At 40.9% G+C, this 20,968-nt stretch overlaps 1 protein-coding gene across 2 annotated transcripts in view; it reads left to right on the top strand.

The window, feature by feature from the left end:
* The window catches only part of LOC115363905 (protein kinase C beta type), a 121,928-nt gene extending 106,619 nt beyond the window's left edge, over positions 1-15,309 (top strand). For both annotated transcript variants that reach the window (XM_030058248.1, XM_030058249.1), the window contains 2 exons: positions 6,111-6,251; positions 14,137-15,309. In XM_030058248.1, the coding sequence (XP_029914108.1) occupies positions 6,111-6,251; positions 14,137-14,313 (318 nt within the window). In that variant the 3' untranslated portion in view covers positions 14,314-15,309. The remainder of the gene's footprint in view (positions 1-6,110; positions 6,252-14,136) is intronic.
* The last annotated feature ends 5,659 nt before the right edge of the window (positions 15,310-20,968 follow it).

Here is a 20,968-nt window from a genome sequence, read left to right on the forward strand (position 1 = left end):
TGACGTCAGGCTTTTTTTTTTTTCAGCTAACCTAAATCAGGGGAGAGGCAACATGGTCATTGTACATGACTTCCATTGTACATGTGAAATGGAAATAGAGCAGAAAATTCAGATTCTTACCCATGCCGTGGTACTTGCTGCTCCTTGAGAGTGTAATGCATCCATCACGTTTAGTCCATCAAACCCCTCCCTGTCGCAAGAATATGGGAGTTTCACTGGGAGTTTACTGCTCCAAAATGAATGAAGTAGATGTAGACCGGAAAACAACACAATTTTGAGAAGTGACAGTGCTCAACAGTCTTTCCAGTCCACTGGCTTCCAAAACGGTGGAACTACTCTCTACCGTAGCGCTGCCACTGTCGCACCCTGTACGCTGAAATATGGGTATGAAAATAATTCTACCATTCTTAAAGCCAGGGGGCTGAAAGGAGCGTATAATGTCGTGCAATAGCATAATCCCTGTTTTGGGTATGTGTTCATTTGTTTGTGAAGTATTTGTTCATTTCTTAATATTTATACAAAGTTTTGAAAGAAAAAAAAAACATGGGATTAATAGGATTTCTGTTTTTTTGTTGGTTTTTTTATAGCTGCATTGAGTGCGGTCAGGTATCATTAATTGTGAAATTTCACTGGCATTAATATCGTCTTCCTAAATTCTGACATCAGACCATGACTCGTGCAGTTTATTACACCTGCTACGTTTGTTGCTCCAAACATGAGGTCTCTGGCTGGTCTTTGCTCTGAAGAATCCTCTGGTGCGCAGGAAGTTGCGTGTTTTATGTTTCCGGCGGCAGCAGCATATTCTCATTTTCCCCCACAGCATCTCTCATTCTTCCTGTGTTTTCCGTCATTCAGCATTAAGATGGATTCCCTCCGTTTCTCTCTCACCCTCACTCTCCTCCTTTCCTTTTCTTTCTCTGTCTTTCTTAATCTTTCTTCAAAGCTCTGGCTTTGCCTCCTTCATCCTTACACAACCTCTGCATTACCGTACAACCATCCAACATCCCTGCAGCACACACACACACACACACACACACACACACACACACGCGCGCGCATGCATAGCCACACAGCTGTGCAGTTAAGACACATACATTCTCATTCACATGCAGGCCAGAGTTATCACACCAACATGCTCTTAAATTTATAAGCAAAGGCATTTATGGGCAAATTGATAAACACATAAATACTCTCTCTCGCTCTCTCTCTCTCACTCACACACACACACACACACACACACACTGTAATGTATTAGTGATGATTATTGGATTGTAGCACTACAACAGTAGATCTTCAGTGGAGCATGAAAACTCGTCTATGTCCGCCCCCTCAGCTCCCAGTGGGTTAACTGTGTGTGTGTGTGTGCGCGTGCGCGCACGCGTGTTTGTGTGTATGTGTGCTGCGTGCGTGTATGTTTGTATGTGTGTGTGTGTGTGTGTGTGTGTGTGTGTGTGTGTGTACTAACCGAAGATTTCATTCCAAACGTTACAGGATATTTTCCAGTTTTGCGAAACTATCGCACAGTGTAAAGGTCAGTGTGAAATGCAGAGAAGAGTCCGATGTGGAAATAAAGTATTAAAAAAAAGCTGGTTTTTTTTTAGTTTTTTTTAAGATCACATAGTTTGTTCTGCTTTAGTGTTATAAATCATCTGGTAAGAATAGGTGTCAGTGTTTTCAAACTTTGGATATTTAGTTAACCTCATTTTTGCTTGTTTTCAATTTAATTTGTGTGTTACTCTTGCACATATATATTTTTGTTATCGTCTGTCTCTCCATTACTGTAATGTCTCTTCGTTGTAATTTCTTTATATCTATATATCAACCCCCGTATTCCATACATCAACTCACTGTACTGTAAAAGTGAAGTTTTTTTTAGGGTAACAAGATGATCATTATGTTTTGGTGAGAACGTTAAAAAATATATTTTAGCAAATCTTCATGTGTATTGTACACCTCTGTATTTTGAGCATTTGTGTATTTAAAGGGTTAAGTTTTGGCTGCATGCTGAGTTAATGTGGATATACAGCCGTGTGTGTGCGTGTGTATGTGTGTGTGTGTGTGTACGGGTGTGAGCACATGCGATCAGGGACCCTTCCACTCCCCTGCTTCCACCCTAACCAGCATCCATATTTCATGGCCAACAAGGGGCCACACACACACACACACACACACACACACAGAGTAGCTGCTACTGTATTCTCCTAGCTACATGATGTGTTAAACTCTACATGATGCTGAAGTAAAACCTAATCGTGCAAATTTGTCCTTACACAAGCAGAGTCAGGCAGGCACACACACACACACACACACACACACACACACACACACACACACACACACACACACACAAACCTTTTCCTCTGATTTTCCTCCAAATGTATTCAGCATCGCAAGAGAGTGAGAGAAAAAGAGAGAGAAAAAGAGAGAGAGAGAGAGAGAGAGAGAGATCCCTCATCTATGTGGAGACAAAATAGTTTGCAGTTAAAGCAGCAGCTGTCACATTATGAGGGAAATGGATATCATCTTTGTTCTACATCGACTGTTTTACTTTTTTTGTTATCTTGTGCTTAGTTAATGTATGAAGTACTGTAGCATGCCAATAAACCACTGCTGAAATTGGAAAAAAAAAAAAAAAATATGACAGAGAGACGAGGAGGTCTTTGACTTGGCATGAGTGACTCAATAACGGGCTCATCGTGTTTCAGAGGAGAATTTTACAAACAAAATAACTTTTTTATTCTTCAGTTTAGAAAATAATCCTTGTTCAACAGTTGACATGTATGTGCGTGTAGTGTGCTTAAGGTTGACTGTCCCATGGTAAATGTTATTTTAGCTCTAACATAATGAGTTATGACTGCCACTCCTTAGGGATGCACACCCACACACACACACACACACACACACACAGACACTGCTGTCACTACTCTTGGTCCTGTTTTCAAAGCTTTGTGTAGGTAGACATCTTAACTGGCTCTTCACCATGTCTGATGTAGAACTGATGGGGGTAAAAATAAATAAATAAATAAAAACACTGGTTATTTGTTTACAGGCACCAGCTTGGCCGTCTATGTGGGGTCCTTAGACAGAGTCTCCCGAGATGATAGATAGCTGGACGGATGGATGGAGGAAAAGAAATACAGGAGAAAGAGAGGAGTGAAAGCAGGGCAGGCAATTAAAAAGAGATGAATTAGAGAGGAAATCAACGATGGAAAACACCCACGGAAAAAGACAGGACCAAGTCCAAATGAAATTTGAATGATTCCCAAGGGGGAGAGTGGAAGGTTGTAGCAGCAAGTACTACCAGGACACACACACACATAAAAAAACAGTGTAACAGGGATAAATAAATAAAAAGAAACCAATAATTTCAACATTGGAAGATGTGAGGAAGAAATGTAGACTGAAAGTATAAAAAAAGAACGGATTACAGCATCAAGAGGGCACCGGTACAACAGTTAAGTGAGACAAAGAATACAGCAAATGATCATGTGCAACATGACACAAAACTACTATGAAAGAAGAATATTCACTTGTGCAATGCAATAAATGGAAGTTCAAGTGCCTGTTTATTTAGATCCCTTGAAAGGGCTTTACAGGCCCACAGTAAGTGAGGAATAGACGAATACGAAGAGCAACAAAATGGAAAAATGTAAGAGGGGAACAAACAAAGGAAGTCGGAGGGAGGGTGAGTAGAGTTTTAATAAAAGGTGAATTCAAGTGCTGAGGGATGTGGTGAGGGTGCTTGCGAGGAAGGAAGGAAGGAAGGATGGAAGGAAAGATGAAAGGGACATAACAAATGAAGCGTCATGATTTTGTAGCAAAACCAAAAACCGATTCTGCGGTCCTCGGTTCACCAAACTGTGCAGTGTGGTGAAGTTTTCCTATTTCTTAAGCATGATGCAAAATTTTAGTGGGCACATTTGTAATATCAAACATGTCTAATAATGTTAGCAACAGGGTCATTCTGTAGCTGTGTTGCACAAACTTTACAGAACATTAGCAAAGTCCCAACTGTTGCATTGAATTATTGGTTTATGTTTAAATTAATAAGAGAGTTTGAATTCTGAGTCGCTTCAGTTTTTCAAGACGCGACAAGAATAGAATAGAAGAGAATTTATTTCCAATGTACAGTACAGGCCAAAAGTTTGGACACACCTTCTCATTCAATGCGTTTTCTTTATTTTCATGACTATTTACATTGTAGATTCTCACTGAAGGAATCAAAACTATGAATGAACACATGTGGAGTTATGTACTTGACAAAAAAAGGTGAAATAACTGAAAACATGTTTTATATTCTAGTTTCTTCAAAATAGCCACCCTTTGCTCTGATTACTGCTTTGCACACTCTTGGCATTCTCTCGATGAGCTTCAAGAGGTAGTCACCTGAAATGGTTTTCCAACAGTCTTGAAGGAGTTCCCAGAGGTGTTTAGCACTTGTTGGCCCCTTTGCCTTCACTCTGCGGTCCAGCTCACCCCAAACCATCTCAATTGGGTTCAGGTCCGGTGACTGTGGAGGCCAGGTCATCTGCCGCAGCACTCCATCACTCTCCTTCTTGGTCAAATAGCCCTTACACAGGCTGGAGGTGTGTTTGGGGTCATTGTCCTGTTGAAAAATAAATGATCGTCCAACTAAACGCAAACTGGATGGGATGGCATGTCGCTGCAGGATGCTGTGGTAGCCATGCTGGTTCAGTGTGCCCTCAATTTTGAATAAAACCCCAACAGTGTCACCAGCAAAACACCCCCACACCATCACACCTCCTCCTCCATGCTTCACAGTGGGAACCAGGCATGTGGAATCCATTCGTTCACCTTTTCTGCGTCTCACAAAGACACGGCGGTTGGACCCAAAGATCTCAAATTTGGACTCATCAGACCAAAGCACAGATTTCCACTGGTCTAATGTCCATTCCTTGTGTTTCTTGGCCCAAACAAATCTCTTCTGCTTGTTGCCTCTCCTTAGCAGTGGTTTCCTAGCAGCTATTTGACCATGAAGGCCTGATTCGCGCAGTCTCCTCTTAACAGTTGTTCTAGAGATGGGTCTGCTGCTAGAACTCTGTGTGGCATTTATCTGGTCTCTGATCTGAGCTGCTGTTAACTTGCGATTTCTGAGGCCGGTGACTCGGATGAACTTGTCCTCAGAAGCAGAGGTGACTCTTGGTCTTCCTTTCCTGGGTCGGTCCTCATGTGTGCCAGTTTCGTTGTAGCGCTTGATGGTTTTTGCGACTCCACTTGGGGACACATTTAAAGTTTTTGCAATTTTCCGGACTGACTGACCTTCATTTCTTAAAGTAATGATGGCCACTCGTTTTTCTTTAGTTAGCTGATTGGGTCTTGCCATAATATGAATTTTAACAGTTGTCCAATAGGGCTGTCGGCTGTGTAGTAACCTGACTTCTGCACAACACAACTGATGGTCCCAACCCCATTGATAAAGCAAGAAATTCCACTAATTAACCCTGATAAGGCACACCTGTGAAGTGAAAACCATTTCAGGTGACTACCTCTTGAAGCTCATCGAGAGAATGCCAAGAGTGTGCAAAGCAGTAATCAGAGCAAAGGGTGGCTATTTTGAAGAAACTAGAATATAAAACATGTTTTCAGTTATTTCATCTTTTTTTGTTAAGTACATAACTCCACATGTGTTCATTCATAGTTTTGATTCCTTCAGTGAGAATCTACAATGTAAATAGTCATGAAAATAAAGAAAACGCATTGAATGAGAAGGTGTGTCCAAACTTTTGGCCTGTACTGTACATATACAAAATTCATTTTATTTATACACACATACAATTTATACATACATAAACACACAGAAAAATAGCTAGTGAGATACATACAACAGCTCAAAGAATCATTGTAACCTAACCTAAAGATTTCTGCAGCCTGAAGAAAGGTTTGCAACACCTTTTAACATGTGCTGTATTTGTAACTTCAAACAGCCAGAACACAAAAATCAAAAATCAAAGACAAACCGTGATACAAACTGTAACTGTGACCTAAAAGCTGAGGTCCAATCAAAAGTGTGTGAAAGGCTGAGAAAACTATTGCTCTCCTGATAAGAGGTGAAGTTAAGTCTGTCTCTCACTTCTATCCTTCATGTGCAGCTGATGACGAAGCATCCAGCGAAGCGACTGGGCTGCGGTCCGGAGGGAGAGAGAGATATCAGGGAGCACAGCTTCTTCCGCTACATGGACTGGGAGAAACTGGAGAACAAGGAGGTGCAGCCGCCGTTCAAACCCAAAGCTGTAAGTCCCACACCAGCCAGAGCTTTAATTCAAATACTGACGCTAACTTTGCCTTTGACGCTTGACTAAATTATATTTTGTCATGCTAGACTACATGAAACTGAAATAATATTCCTGGAGAAATATGGTCATTTCGGTAGCAAGCAATTGTAGGATACATAAGGAAAACAGAGAAATTTTGAAAAAATGTGTTATATTAATATGTGCACCAATGATTCCAGCACTCAGGCAAATTCATGAATGAAAATGTGCTACAATTTACAAGTAGGAACAGCAGTTTCAATGGCAAACTCAGTGAGACAAAAATGTGAAATGTGACGATTGTGAAAAAAGTAGAAATATTGAACCTGATATCATAAATACTAACATAAATATGGGTATGCTGTCAAATTTCAAATCCAAGCTGTACATCTGACCCTAATTTGATTCTTGAGCCCTGAACCCATAAGGAGGTGAAGTAACTGTTCAAATCAAAGTGTGACACTGACCTCTAACGACACTAACTTTAACGTTATCTTTACTTTTATACTCCAAGTGAAGCCGCCTTTCCAAAGCTGAAAGTCTAACTCTGATGCTGACTTTGTATCTCAATGCATGAATCATTTCGTAAAAAAGTTTATTTGCAGAATGCACCGGAGGTGTATCTGTACAAGGTAAACCCATTTTCTAAGTGGAAATGAAAAGATTTACAATATACTTTATATGCTTGAGACTCAAAAACAGAAAAAGGGATGAATGAAAAGAAAAGCACACATCTGCAAGGTCCTAGTAGTTTATCAGTGCACAGAGACATGAAGCACAGTAATGAAAACACTTACAGAAACAACAGGAAATGCAGAATGTAGACTGCCTTGTGTGTATATTAGAGACTTGGGGCCCTATCTTGTGCCACCCGCTATCCGCTGCCACTACCCGCTACCCGCAAATTGCGGATTTAGGAACTTCCACTATCCCTAAACGGTATCTTGCGCCACCCGCTACCCGCTATCCGTTATGCCGACTGCATCATTTGCGCCTGGAGGTGCGTCGTGGGCGTGTTTCATGCGCTATCCCTAAAGTTGCTATCTTGCGCACACACTTTAGGGATAGCGGATAGCGGGTGGTCCTGACCACCCGCTATCCGCTATCCCTAAAGTTTGGGCTGTTAGGAGAGCGCGCCCAGGCGGCTTCAATGCGCACCCCGACGGAGCCTCGCCACACACACGGTCGGACTGATACCGGGACGCCGCCGGAATGGACTGAGTATATTACTCATATAGACTGTTTAGAGGAAAGACTGTTTTAATTGGACACTTACGCCAGCACGTTTTATTGTTTTATCATAAGCCAGCAGCTGTGCTATGTTTTTATTTTTAATATTTTATTTGCCCAATCTACCTTGTCAATAAATTAGTTTACACATAGTTCCACCTCTGCCTCTTGTGTGTCTGTGGTGTGTCCCGGGGATTTTACTCAATCAGTACAACCTTGTGACACGTCCACTTGGACAAATGTGGCTCCACCTCCCGAATTAACTCGCCTATAATATAATATATAATATGTATATATATATAAAGCCAACTTGCTTTAGCCTCAGTAGAAGCCCTGAGAAAATCTACCTCCCTCTCTCCATCGCGGGTTTAGGATTTAGGATTTAGGATAGGGCAGCCTGCCCTTAAAGGCAATGGCACCTGGCACACTGATTGGTTTAACTGGCATAACGCCCAAAACACGCCTATACATAATATAGCGGGTAGCGCAGGTGTTTTGCGGATAGCGGGAGGTGCACAAGATAGCAACTTTTACGGGGAACGCCTCTTCCTAAATCCTAAATCCGCAAATAGCGGGTTTAGGGAGTCTGGCGCAAGATAGGGCCTATAGAGTGTTACTACTGTTTCAATGGTTGTAAGAGATGACTCAGTATATCTACAAATATGGAATGCTAACTTTCCACCACTTCACAGCTGATGGCCGTTTGTCAAATTTGACTCCTTTCTTCCTCTCATTCTAACTTCCTGTTTTCTTTAGAGACTTTCTCTCTTTCTCTTCTGTCTCTGTCTTCTTGCATTTTATTAATCTCTCCTCTTCCAATGCGATTTCTCTGTCTGTCCCTTCTTCTGTGTGGAATAATGCATCAGGTAAGTCAGGAGACGACGACAACAACGACAACGACGATGATGATGATGATGATAATGATGATAGTGGCTGTAAGGATGATGATGGCTGTGATGGTAATGTTGGAAGCCGTGTTAATAATTGTGATGAAGAAGATGATGATGGTGCTGCTGCCATTGATGTGCTCAGGGTGGCAATGACGATGACGACGATGATGATGATGATGATGATGATGATGATGATGATGATGAGACTGGGTTGTGTGAAGGTGGTGATTATGTGATGATGAAGATGGTGCTGATCATGAGGATTGTGAAGATGCTGATGATGGCAATAATGACGACAGTGATGAAGAATATGATGATGATGATGATGATGATAATGAGGATGACAATGGCATTGATACTGAATGTTGGATAATCAATATTTTTGTATTGTTAACAGCACAGACGTCAGTGTTGACTGTGGTGTGATAATGGTGACAGTGATAAGTGTGTCAAGAGTATGATGATGATGATGATGATGAAGATGATAGTGGTGATGGTGATGTAATAACACCATGCCCCAGTGCCTGAATGCTAACTGCTAGTCTGTTGCTTTGCAGATGTTTTGTTTTGATGAAACAGAGAAATATCAGCTGAGAGGTTCGCCTTGAGATGTGTGGCAAGAGAGACAGGTGGAGGCTGTGTGTGTGTGTGTGTGTGTGTGTGTGTGTGTGTGTGTGTGTGTGTGTAGGCGAGGTGGGAGTGGCAAGGCAATAAGGAGAAAAGGATTGGATGAAGGTGTGGGATGGGAGGACCGAATGAAGAAAGAGTAGAATAAAATTGCTAAAGGAAATAAAAATGGATACAAATGTGGGCTCAGAAAGTGAATGAGCCCAACTCTTACCTGTGTGAAGAGCTGCTGCTGAGGAGCCGTTCAGCAAGGCATCAGCCCCATGCGAACTGTACTGCAGCAGCTCAGAGCAGCTTGTGTGTTTAACTATGAATGAAAAGAACAACGCCTGAACCTGAAAGCTGAGGAAAACTCTTCCCTGGATAAACTAGAAGGCACAAACCCCCACCAACGCTCGCAGCTTCCTACACACAAAGACCTCATTCCTACCGCTGAAATTTTCAGTTGATTTCTCAGCCCTGTAAACATGGTGGAGTCTCTCTCTCACACTAAGTTTTGGAACAATAATTGTCTGTTGGCAGTAAAATCCAAATCTCATATTTGGGTCACCTCCAAAAAATTAATCAATTGTTCCTTGCCCACAAGGTCTTTCTCTCCATCAAAATGTATAGAAGTCTGTCAATAACGTTTGGAGAAATCCTGCTGACAGACGGGGGTGAAATATAATGCAGTTGTTGGGTAAAAAACCTCCAACATGTTGACTTTTCAAGCACCAAGGAAAACAATTTTGTTTTTTAGTCATGTTTTTTAGTCGTGTTTTCATTAAAACCAAGGATCCTGTAATATTCTCAACCGAGAGGATAGGGCCATAGAGGAGTTTTTAATCCACCAGTTGAGTTAAATACCTGAAAATCACCTTTTTTAACACAGTTGGTTGGTAAAAGCTGCATTCATGCATGGTGAGAAAAAAAAGCTTTGCTGTTTCCTTTTTAATGGATAAAGAGGGAGACAGAAAAGACCAGGAGTAGAAAAACAAAGAAGGAATGATTGGAGGAAAGGAAGAAAGGAATTAAAGAGTGTGTGTGTGTGTTTCAGTGGTCCAACAAAATTAGTCTCATCATAAGTAGAGGTAGAATGATGTCATTCCAAACCAAGACTCACATGCTTTCTCCCTCTCTCTCTCTCTCTGTCTCCCACACATACACACACACACACACACACACACACATACTCTACGTGTTGCACACACACAAATGCACACATTTACTCTACCAGATACACAAGCGTGCTCATATGCATGCACACACACAAACCCCCCCCCCACACACACATACACGGATACACACACACATGCAGACACACTCATACAGCCTTAGGTCACACTGCTGCTAAAGAGTTTTTCTGAGTTGAGCTTTTTATGCAGCTGTCTTGGCCCGCTGGGGTTTTGTGCGTGCATGTGTGTGTGCGTGCGTGCGTGCGCGTGCGTGCGTGTGTTTGCGTATGCTCTATGCTGGATCAGGGAGGAGTGGAGCAGTGTGTATGCATCCATCTGTGCTCAAGTGTGTGTGTGTTTTTGCTGTGTTTTGTGTGTCTACATTTGTGCATGTGTAAGTATAGGCATGTTTACTGGGTGTGAGCATATACTTGAGTGTGTTTGTGCATATAGGTATACTTGACTCTGTGTGTGTGTGTGTGTGTGTGTGTGTGTGTGTGTGTGTGTGCTAGTCAGAGGTCGCCATTTGAACTCAGTTGTTTAACATTCAGGTGTGTTTCTCCTCGACTCTGATGTTTCTACTAACATATGTTGTCTGATCTCTCTCTCTCTCTCTCTCTCTCTCTCTCTCTCTCTCTCCTCCGGTGTCTCTCACCCTTTCCCGTTTGATCTCGCCTCTCTTACGCCTTTTGTCTTTCACCTCTCTCTCTTTCCTTCTCTCTGCTCCTCTCCCTACTGAGAAGAATGACTGCATGAATAACGGCTCAGATGTTTTCCTTTTGCCAAGAACTGATGTGTTTACCCTGCATAAAAGTGTAGGGGGGATAAAAAAAAAAAAGGTTCAGTATAGCAGCTGAAAGCGATTCCTTGATCTGTTTTTGGTGTTTGGCTATAGGACTTCTGTTAGCAACATGGGTGCGGTTTCTGCTTGAAGTTTCTCTATACCTCCGAATGTTGTTTCTGCTTCCATGCACTATTAAAGAGGGGTTGCTTTTATTTCTGACCAAAGACCCTCTATAAACCGTCTTTGAATAGACCGATATGGATATGTGTACCCAGGAAAAGTACAACAAAGGCAAGTTGGCTTTTATTCTTTTTACATATGCCACGACCTGGATGGCTGATAATCTTCATCGAGATATGGATGATATGGTGTATTTGCTGGAAGATGTTCTGTACTTTCAGAATCTATGCTTAATGCTGCGTTCAAAACAACTCAGAAGTTGGGCGGAGGTGGGCAGTAACATTAAACACCTATATTGTGAATTAGCTGCTATATTCCACATACTTTAATCACTGTGAAATTTAAACACATTGAAACATACTGATGCTGTGAAATATAAACATATTTCACAGACTGCATAAATACACATCAAATTATGCGTTAAAATGTCAACAAATACTTTTATAACAATTCCATTCTTACCATTAACGATGAACACTGTCGTATTTTATGTCGTCACTGACATCAAGTTGGATAAATTGGATAATTCATTTTTAGAGCTTATTTTTTTCTAAGTGGCGAGTTGTCTTGAAGGCAGTATGAAGGAGGGACACATTTGTGCAGCAGTTTGTTTCATGCCTGTTTGCGATTGTTGTGACCTTGAATGCTTTTGAACAGTCTGTATGACGGTATTTAAATGATCAAATGTTCAGTCTAATATACTTGACTGATGGAGTGACCAGTTAACTGACTGACTGACTGACTGACTGACTGACTGACTGGTTGGCTGATTCGTCCCGTTCGTATGCCGTCACATTAAACTTTCAATTTCAGCATTTGTCTAAATTAATCATGGCGCAACTGTCTTTCATCTTTCACTTGTGCATCCATCCACCCATTGAAGCAGCCATCGCCTCATCCATCCATCCTTTTATCCATCCATCTATCCGCTCACTCTCCATTCTACCGTCATGCATCATCCCATCTGTGCCCCCCACATTTTTGCATGTCCTTCTCTGTGTGTTCGTGGTTTCCTCACATGTTTCTGTTTTATTTGCATGCTGTATGGCTCAGTCTCAAATGAACCCCTCGCTCCTGTGTGCAGTGCATTATTTTTTTAACAGGAAACCCCATGGTGTGACAATAAGCCCCGATTTTTAAGCCTCAAAACCAAATCAGAAATTTCAGGCTCAGTGAAACATATTACCCTCTCTGGTTGTGCGGGAGCTCGACAGAAACAGGCCTGTGACCCATTTGCAGTCCTGTCACATAGTTTATCAGCCGCCGGTTTGGGCCACAGCAAACAAATTGCAGCAAGACAGTTTTTATTTTCCTTTAAGGGCATTTGGTTTCCTTAAACCCAGCAACAGCACTGACTCTTCAAGTATGTGGAAACCAATGATGCTCACCACTTGACGACAATTTTCACACTGTCCGCTAAATTGTAGATTTCGGGACTGATTTTCAAATATGTTTCAGTGATTATTTAATCTTCATGGTCTTCAAAACAAACGTGATGAATTCGCTACAAATACCACTTGACCTGCATATGTTGTGTATGTATCATCTCACATATTTCCCCCAAACTGTAAACAGCCTGGCTTAATTTCATTTGGTTCTCATTTGGGGGAGTTACAGAGATTTAATGAGTTTGTTGTTTTCCTGTGGGTGATGTTGTCAGAGGACACTGAATCCTTGTTGTTTTAATTAAAGCTCAGCGCAGTGATGTAGATGAAAAAAGAAATGGCTGGGCCCAAAAAGCCCCTGTGAGGGTTACTGTCGGGAAAATAGAGTTTTAAAGTTAATAACTTGTTTTATATACTTGGACAGACGCACATCTCACAGGCATATAAGCGCTTGTTGACATCCCAGTGGTCAGAATCAAATGGAGCGAATGTAAATGAACAATAAGTTTTATTCCAAATTGCTATACGTGCTTTTTAGGGAAAAAGATACTGATAATTGCTTAGTGTTATGAAAATGCAGATGATTACACACTTCTTTGTTAGCACTTGAGGTGTCTTTGATTGCTGTTGCACAGTGATGCTTCTTTGCTGAAACATCAAAGTGTCTTCTCTCACCAGCAATCATTTTGTCAGAGTAGGTGTTCAGTTTTTCAAACAGTGGATCTTATTTCCACATGACGCCATTCACATACCATTAAATATGTTAATATATATCTTTGAATGAAAAGTGAGACACTGTGCAGCTTCCGGGCTCATCTCTTAAGAGCTTTGGCGTGTTCCCGCTGCTCTTTTGCATACAAGCTGATTGTCTGATTGTGTTTTTTTTTCTTTTCTTTTCTTTTCATATCAATGCAGGTCTGTGCAGCTGCAGTGCACAATTAACCTGCAATTAACCCACAATTTCACCATAATTGTCTGATGTCTATGAGCTCTTTATAACGTGATCAAATCTAAGCACAACAACCAAACTATCAAGATAAAAACCCACGTAAAAAACACCCCCCCACCTCCCCGTTTGATGCGTAACTCACAGCCACAGTGAAGTTTAAGTAGAATTCAGATCCTTTCATGGTGAAATCCTTTATCAGCAGGGTCTCAGAACGCTATCATTGCCGTCGCTATCAGCCAGTGCACTGCCACGGGGGCCGGCCATCATTTGAGACTTGGACGTCATTGTTCTGTTTCGATTTGCAGTTGAATATGTTTCAAATATTTGACGAAGAAGATAAAAACATGAGGCGTGCTTGATTTAGCATCTCAGCAATGAATGAATACCGTTGTCTTGTTTTGAGGATGTTTATGAATTACGCTCTCAGGCACAGACAGCGCCGGGAGAGTTGAATCAAACACGCCCCAAGTTTAGATGTTCGCTCCAAAATTTGAAACCATGTTCAAGGAATGTCGTCTCACACCCTGGTTCAACCTGCCATCCCCCTTCTTCTTTTTGTTTTCCTCTCCTTTTCCTCTCCTCCTTCCCCATCCGTCCATTCCCCATCTCCATCCCCCACACCCACCCCCTCCCGATTTTCCACCCCTCTCCTCCCTGCTCAACAGTGCGGCCGGGATGCGGAGAACTTTGACCGCTTTTTCACGCGCCACCCGCCGGTGCTGACGCCTCCCGATGAGGAAGTGATTCAGAATCTGGACCAAGACGAGTTCCAGGGATTCTCCTTTCTCAACCCCGAGTTCCCCGGAGCCACTGCTACCACCACTTCCACAGAGCAGGCTTGATCTCAGCTCACGCTCACACACATATAAATATATATATGCAGTATATATAGACACATGTACACACACCCAAGCACACAGACACGCATGCGCACACACGCAAAAACAGCCACTCCGACTCCCCAGGAATTCACAGTGCTGTCAGTGCTGCCATCAGGCACAATTTAAACATACACACAGGCATATTTAAACACCCCCACATATATGCACACAGGTTTCTTGCTCACACTGGGAGCAACTGGGCTCTGATTGCATTTATATTGCGAGTTTGTTGAGTTAAGACATTCTGACAAAGAAATATCAGCCCTGTATTCAACAGATCATATATTTTTGCTGCATTGCCTTTCAAAACATTGCTAATTAGAAAGTATGAATAAAAAGTAAATCTTTACCAGTGTGCTCCACAAGGAAATGAAGTAGCCAGCTGAGTAGGAAGATTTCTGCAGCAGCAGTGGAATTTTAGTAAACATTTTAGGGCACATTTTTAGGGCGCTTTTGTTGAAATTGGAAGCACAATCGTTATAATTTTCTTGGATTATGCTTGTCTGCTTTCCCAGATGAAAACCTTTAATATTTTGCATCGTAGCAGAACAAGTACAGTACAGGCTTAGAGTTAAAGACCATACCACTGATTTTCTATGTTTTGCATAATATGTACAAAACGTATATGTATATAATCCTTTCCCAAAGCAAGCAGTTGTGTTTTTGAACTCCTTTAAGATATGAAAATTAACTTTCAGACACTTCAAACTTTCTTCACACCAGTATTCCATCACCGTAATAAAGTGGTCCACATTGGTTTTCTTAAAGCAGCAGCACTGTTGTGTTTTGATGATGTTTTGACATTTCTCACCAGTTAGTCCCAGTAGGAGAAAGAGGGGAAACATTTGCTTTATACAGAGAATTATCAGCTCTTTTGTTCATGAATGTTGACAGTTTTGTTAGCCACAGAATGAGGACATTATTGTGGATTTTCATTATATCTTGTGAAATCTGTAGTACCCCTGTATGATTTGCAAAACTATTTGTTGCAATGCAAAATATGGATAATTTTTTGTAAAATACCAAACATTTAAAATCACTGGTATGGTCATTTAAGTTATTAAAGTAAATATAATAGTAAATACAAAATTTTAACATGAAAAAATTAAATATGAAAGTAAATCACAACACGGTCAGGATGAGCTAGAAAGTAGCGTATAAACTCGTTTCATAGCTACATTTTCACAAAAGATAATACAACTATTATCTGGGGAAACTAAGCTTGGGCAAGCAATCTTTGAGTGATTTTAAATAAAGATGATGATTGATTAGCCTGTATGAGCACAAAATAAATAAAATGAATGATGAAGCATTTCTGCTGTTTCCTCAGCGTTCAGGGTTAAAATGTGTATATTATTGAACATCATTCAGTTATAATGACCACATGTGCTAAAGCAAATTCAACAGAAGCAGAAAAGCATGTGAATATGAATTTTGGATTCTCACTGCCAAACAGTGAAACTGAACTTGCTTTGCTTCGTGCTGCAGCCCGCATGGAAAAGAAATTGTACGTGAATGCTCCATGTTACCTTGCACATTATTGACAGTGTAGTCAAACAGTGTATACGCTTGCACATTCAGACAGCAGCAGATCAACGTTTCCCCATTTCATTTTCATAATGTGGGCCTGTAGTCTCCTTTGATTGGATGAAAAGCAACTGATGCAGAGAAGAGAAGCAAGGAACAAAGCAAGCATTAATTAAAGTAGCTGGGCAAAAGCACAGTATTATTTAGCTTTTTGGCTGGCAGTTGGCACCTGTGGAACACACTGTTTGTTGTTTTTCCTGAAACCTTTCAAATAAACGTTAAATGTAAAGCTTTGAAAGGCTGTAGTAAATCTTTAAATTAGCCTTGCAATCCTCTGATTTGCTGTTGACTGCCAATGACTTCAGCTGGGGCCAGCTTTTGTTGGCCGACAAACATGTTGCGTGTCCATAGAAAATGAATGGACGTCTGGTGATTCATTCATGTTGCTCACAGTGTGAACTGATCACCAGTGTTTATTTTATCAGATTTTATCGGTATCAGATTTGTCATTGCTGTGTGTGAATGCTGTCTGGCAAAGTATCCAGGCCAGTCAGTTCGGGTCACAAATACCCTCAAAAGTTCCTAAAATGCCAGTGAAATTCAAAAAAATGGCGCTGTTGCCACTCACTTTAACATTTTTATCCAACTTTGAAATACGCATGAACAAACACACATATACAAATATTCACTGATATGATATGATATATGTTCAACCTGCTTGATCAACTCAGTATACACAGTTTCACATGTAACATAGCTTCAACTTTCAAACATATTATAACTTTTTTTTTCTCTTTTTCTTTTTGTGGAAATTGTGATTTCATTTTATTTCTCTCAACCCTCGGCTGTTCCAGTGCTTTCTTAGTTAGGCGTATATTTCTGGTGTGCTTTTCATTCACTGTACAACAATACTAACTGTCTGTTTGTATCTTGATCTTAGCTGAAATTGGAATGCTTGACATATTTTTTGCATGAGTGTCTATATCAGTAATAGCCCTGGGCTTCATCTCCCAGTAGCACTTTAAGGGTCTCATATCAGCGCCCCGTTGACCACCAGTTTGTGGCAGATACTTTTTCATGGCTTTCAAAAAGCGCTAGGAATCTGATTTTCCCCATGGAGACAAACATGAAAAGATAAATCTGTGCCACAAAACACCACAAATATCAGATTCTTTGTCCTGGTGTCGTTGCTATTTAACACCAGGATACAGAGGTCCACAGCAGTCAGATGCTACTGGGAAATGTAGTCCTTAAAGGCTTCTAGTCAGTTAGATAGGTGGGTAATACTACTTTATATACTCTGTTATGCTGTTCTCTAGTATCTAAGCAATGAAAGAGACTAGTAGTTAGTTTCTTTGTGTTTTACAAAAGCATGATTTCCTGTAACTGGGCGTTTGTTTACAGTGTGTGTGCTCAGTGTACCATGTGTGTTAGAATGGATGGGCATATGAAGATACATGTGTATGCGTGTATGTTTATGTGTGTGTGTGTGTGTGTGTGTGTGTGTGTGTGTGTGTGTGTGTGCCTGCCTTCCCAGCGCCTTGCTTGACCTTGTGTTTAGCTTCATTTGTAACCCCCCACCCTCCAACTTTTAGGCATTTAGGGCTGAGCTCACTGTGATTGGTGTATTTCAAGTACTGCTTGTGCAATAAGAACATCTCACGGGGCCCAACAGGAGCGAAGTGTGTGCACAGATCAAAGCCGGGCCCTGTAAAGCAGGAAGATGTGTGTCTTTATCACTGTTATTGTCTTTTTTTTTTTTTCGGCATTCCCCAGCTAGCAATAATCTTGTTGACAGTAAGGCAGAAACCTGCAGAGGGCTCACAGGAGATTAGAAACATACATGGCAATCACTGGAAATGAATCCTTTTCTTTTGATTTGTGGCTACCACAGCAACAGAGGTTGGGCTGTAGCTAGTCTAGTCGATAGGTAACCACGGTTACAGTGAATCCTACAGTGTTAACTGTGGTTGTTGGTGATCAGTTTTTTTCCGGTGTTTGGTTTTCCACAACACATTCTCTGTTATCAGTCCGGATCACTTGTGTTACATTTTTTGTAACAAATATGTGATCTTTCCCAAAATAATGTACACTCGGTGTGGCTGAATTTGATACGTTAGTCTTTTTGGTGATAGTTTAGGAGCAAGTTTCGTGATAGCCAGTAGCAGTTTGACAGGAAATTAGGATTACTCTACATGCTCATGAAAATAAGAAGCTGTACTCCTTAAAGCTGCAAATATGATGGCAGATTTGGGTACATACTGACCCCAGGCTTCTTTTGTAGTTGATCGTTTTTAAGGTTTATTTGTGCACTGCCTCCTCATATCACACTCCATCAAAGAGTGATTTTGGGAGAGTTGACTGCCAAAAGATACTTTAACATGCAGGATTGGTGTTTTTCAGTAGTAAAAGTATGGAGTTGGCTGTGTATACAGTTGAAGAAGTTTGTCTAATGCCAGCTCTATGGCGAACTTGCTTGCAAAAATAGCAGCTGAGGGCAATACTTGTTCTTACTCTCCAAGTTAAAGGCAGATCAATGGGGGTAAGTGGTTAAAAAACAAAAAATAAAATTAATTTCCATTCAAATACTTTGGGAAATTTTTCAAATATTTCAGCACTACCACTGCAGAAAACAGTGGGTCTTTACACAGAGTAATTAGTGTGTTAGTGTCCTCCAGAAACTTGTATCTCCAAAACTTCAGCTTTTTAGGAAAGGTGGGATTCTCCTTGGTACTTACGCATTCATATAAAAAAATGCTACATATTTTCAGTGGCATAGGTCGGTAATAAGATTGTGAGATATTTTCTGCACAGTTGGAAAGATGCCACTTTCAGTGTCAAAAATGGAGAGAGAAAAAATGAAATTAGTTTAGGAAACCGGCAGTATGGAGTGTAGTGGAACAGATGGTTAAGATTTAACAGGAAACTGAGGGAGCAAAGTCATGTTAGCTTTGAGGATTTTAAAGCTTCAGTGGCCTCATCAATGAGCTGAACATTTTCACACAGAGTGCCACTGTAATGCATCCAAAAGCTCTTGAAAGTCAAACTCAAGCAGCTAATATGTTTTTCTGCTTCATTTTTTCCACAACGGAGGCGGAGTTACCAGCAGTTAATGTGGGATTCATCTTTTTTTTTTTCTGTTTATCAGTGGTCTGGGGCAATGCTCTGAATCTTTTTCCCTCTAAAGCACATTTATGTTAGACAGAAAAAAAATACATTTCTTTAATGTGCTATATGTGCATTTTGGGGGCACTGGGAGCTTTTAAAGGAGGTCATTTGATTTTCAAAATTCAGCCAAGGTAATGCCTCGAGTCCAAAAAATTCAAAATCTTGTTGACTTCAACAGAGCAGCAGCTTTAAGAAGTGCTTTGGCATTTTTGGAAGAGATCTGCAATACCGTCCTCCACTGTCCACTGTTTTAAGTGTGAACGTGAATGCAACTGTTGCGTTTATATGACTTGACAAAGTGAGGCTCAGTCTGTGTCCGGGGCGTCGCTTCTATTTGTCTGCACCTCTGTTTTTGGTATTTATTACATTCGGTGTCTCCTGTATTATACCAACAACAAATACCTATACATACTTATACAGAAACATATATACATAAAACTGTGTCAAATGTTGATATATACATATATTTCTCTTATACACAATGTGGTCAGTATTGAACAAGACAGAGGACAGATGTTAGAGGATTCATGTGTTTTTGATTCTACAATTCCTTCGGGCAGAAGGAGAGGGAAAAAGGACTTTGTGCATGAAAAAGGCATTTATTTTACCTTTTTATTATTAGGATTTACATACTTATATACATATTAGGGTGACTCTCTTTGTCAGCAGTGCTTCAACAGTGTGGCCCGAGCTATTGTTGTGTGCGCTATGTATGAAAATAATGAAATATTTCAACAAAAAAGGAAGAAAAAAATGCTTTTCACCATGCTTTCCATGTGCCAAAGTTTGTTTTTGTTTTCCAGGAGAAACAGGCATACATTAAAATAAATAAAGGATTTAAAAGATGTGTTTAGGGGACGATTATTGTTGTCGATGTATTTTCTGGGTTTGTGTGGTTGTGATGTAAATCTTGATGTGCTGTATGTGCTCAATCTTGACTCTCTGTGTTTTATTCAACTTCTTAAATGGGAGAGAGAGACAGTGGTAGTATAAAGGGACTGAGGTGAAAGAGAGAGAGAGAGAGGACGAGCGCTAAGCAAGTCTCTGCAAAGCGAGGCTCTGCGAAGCGAGGCGGGCGGCTACGACAGGCTGTGCATATTTCATGGCTGCCACTTATCATAAGAGCCTTTCCCTGATGGGGGAGCGTAGGTCTGACGACTTCAAGGAAATACATGCAGAACACGGCCTACATACACACACACAGCCCGCTGAGCCGCAGGACGCCGGCACTCCGCTGCTGCAGTCGCAACTCTGCTGCTTGCACATCCACGCTCAGGCTTTTAACCAGGGCCACTTTAACTTGCACCATTTAGCATCCTTAACTCAACCAGGCTGCTTAAGTAGGAACACAGAATAGATGTTCTCCACCGTGTCCGAGCGAGACCAAAAAAAAAAAAAAAAGAAAAAAAAATCTACTGCAACAGCACACCCAGTTATTCATTGTTTGAAAATATTGCATCATACTGCTCTCTTTGATCATACAATTGGGCAAAGCCTCATGCAAATGGAAAGTGGATAAGGTTCAGAATGCATAGATCAGGAGAGAACTAATAATGCAAGTTGAAAACAGTTTCAAGGCATACGACCACATTCAGTGTGTTGTAACATGAGGAGCACTGATGTATGTAACAGATCTTGTTAGGGGAGCATTTGTATTTCTTGGTGTTGGTGGATAGAGGTTTTTATTAAGCTATCTTTTAGTTTAGTCAAAAACGACTAATAGTGGTAAATATCTGTAAATGCCAAAGATCAATGACATGCGGAACTTGGCACCAAATCTTGATACTTAACAGTAGATGTGAATAGTTAGTTGTGAATTTCCTTCGGGATGAATAAAGTATCTATCTATCTATCTAGATGAGTGAGGTGCTAATGTGTATTGTTCCAGTAAAATGTTTTTTCATGCTCTGCTTAAAGCCCC

Source organism: Myripristis murdjan, chromosome 8 (genome assembly GCF_902150065.1).
Source record: "Myripristis murdjan chromosome 8, fMyrMur1.1, whole genome shotgun sequence".
Taxonomy (NCBI): domain Eukaryota; kingdom Metazoa; phylum Chordata; class Actinopteri; order Holocentriformes; family Holocentridae; genus Myripristis; species Myripristis murdjan.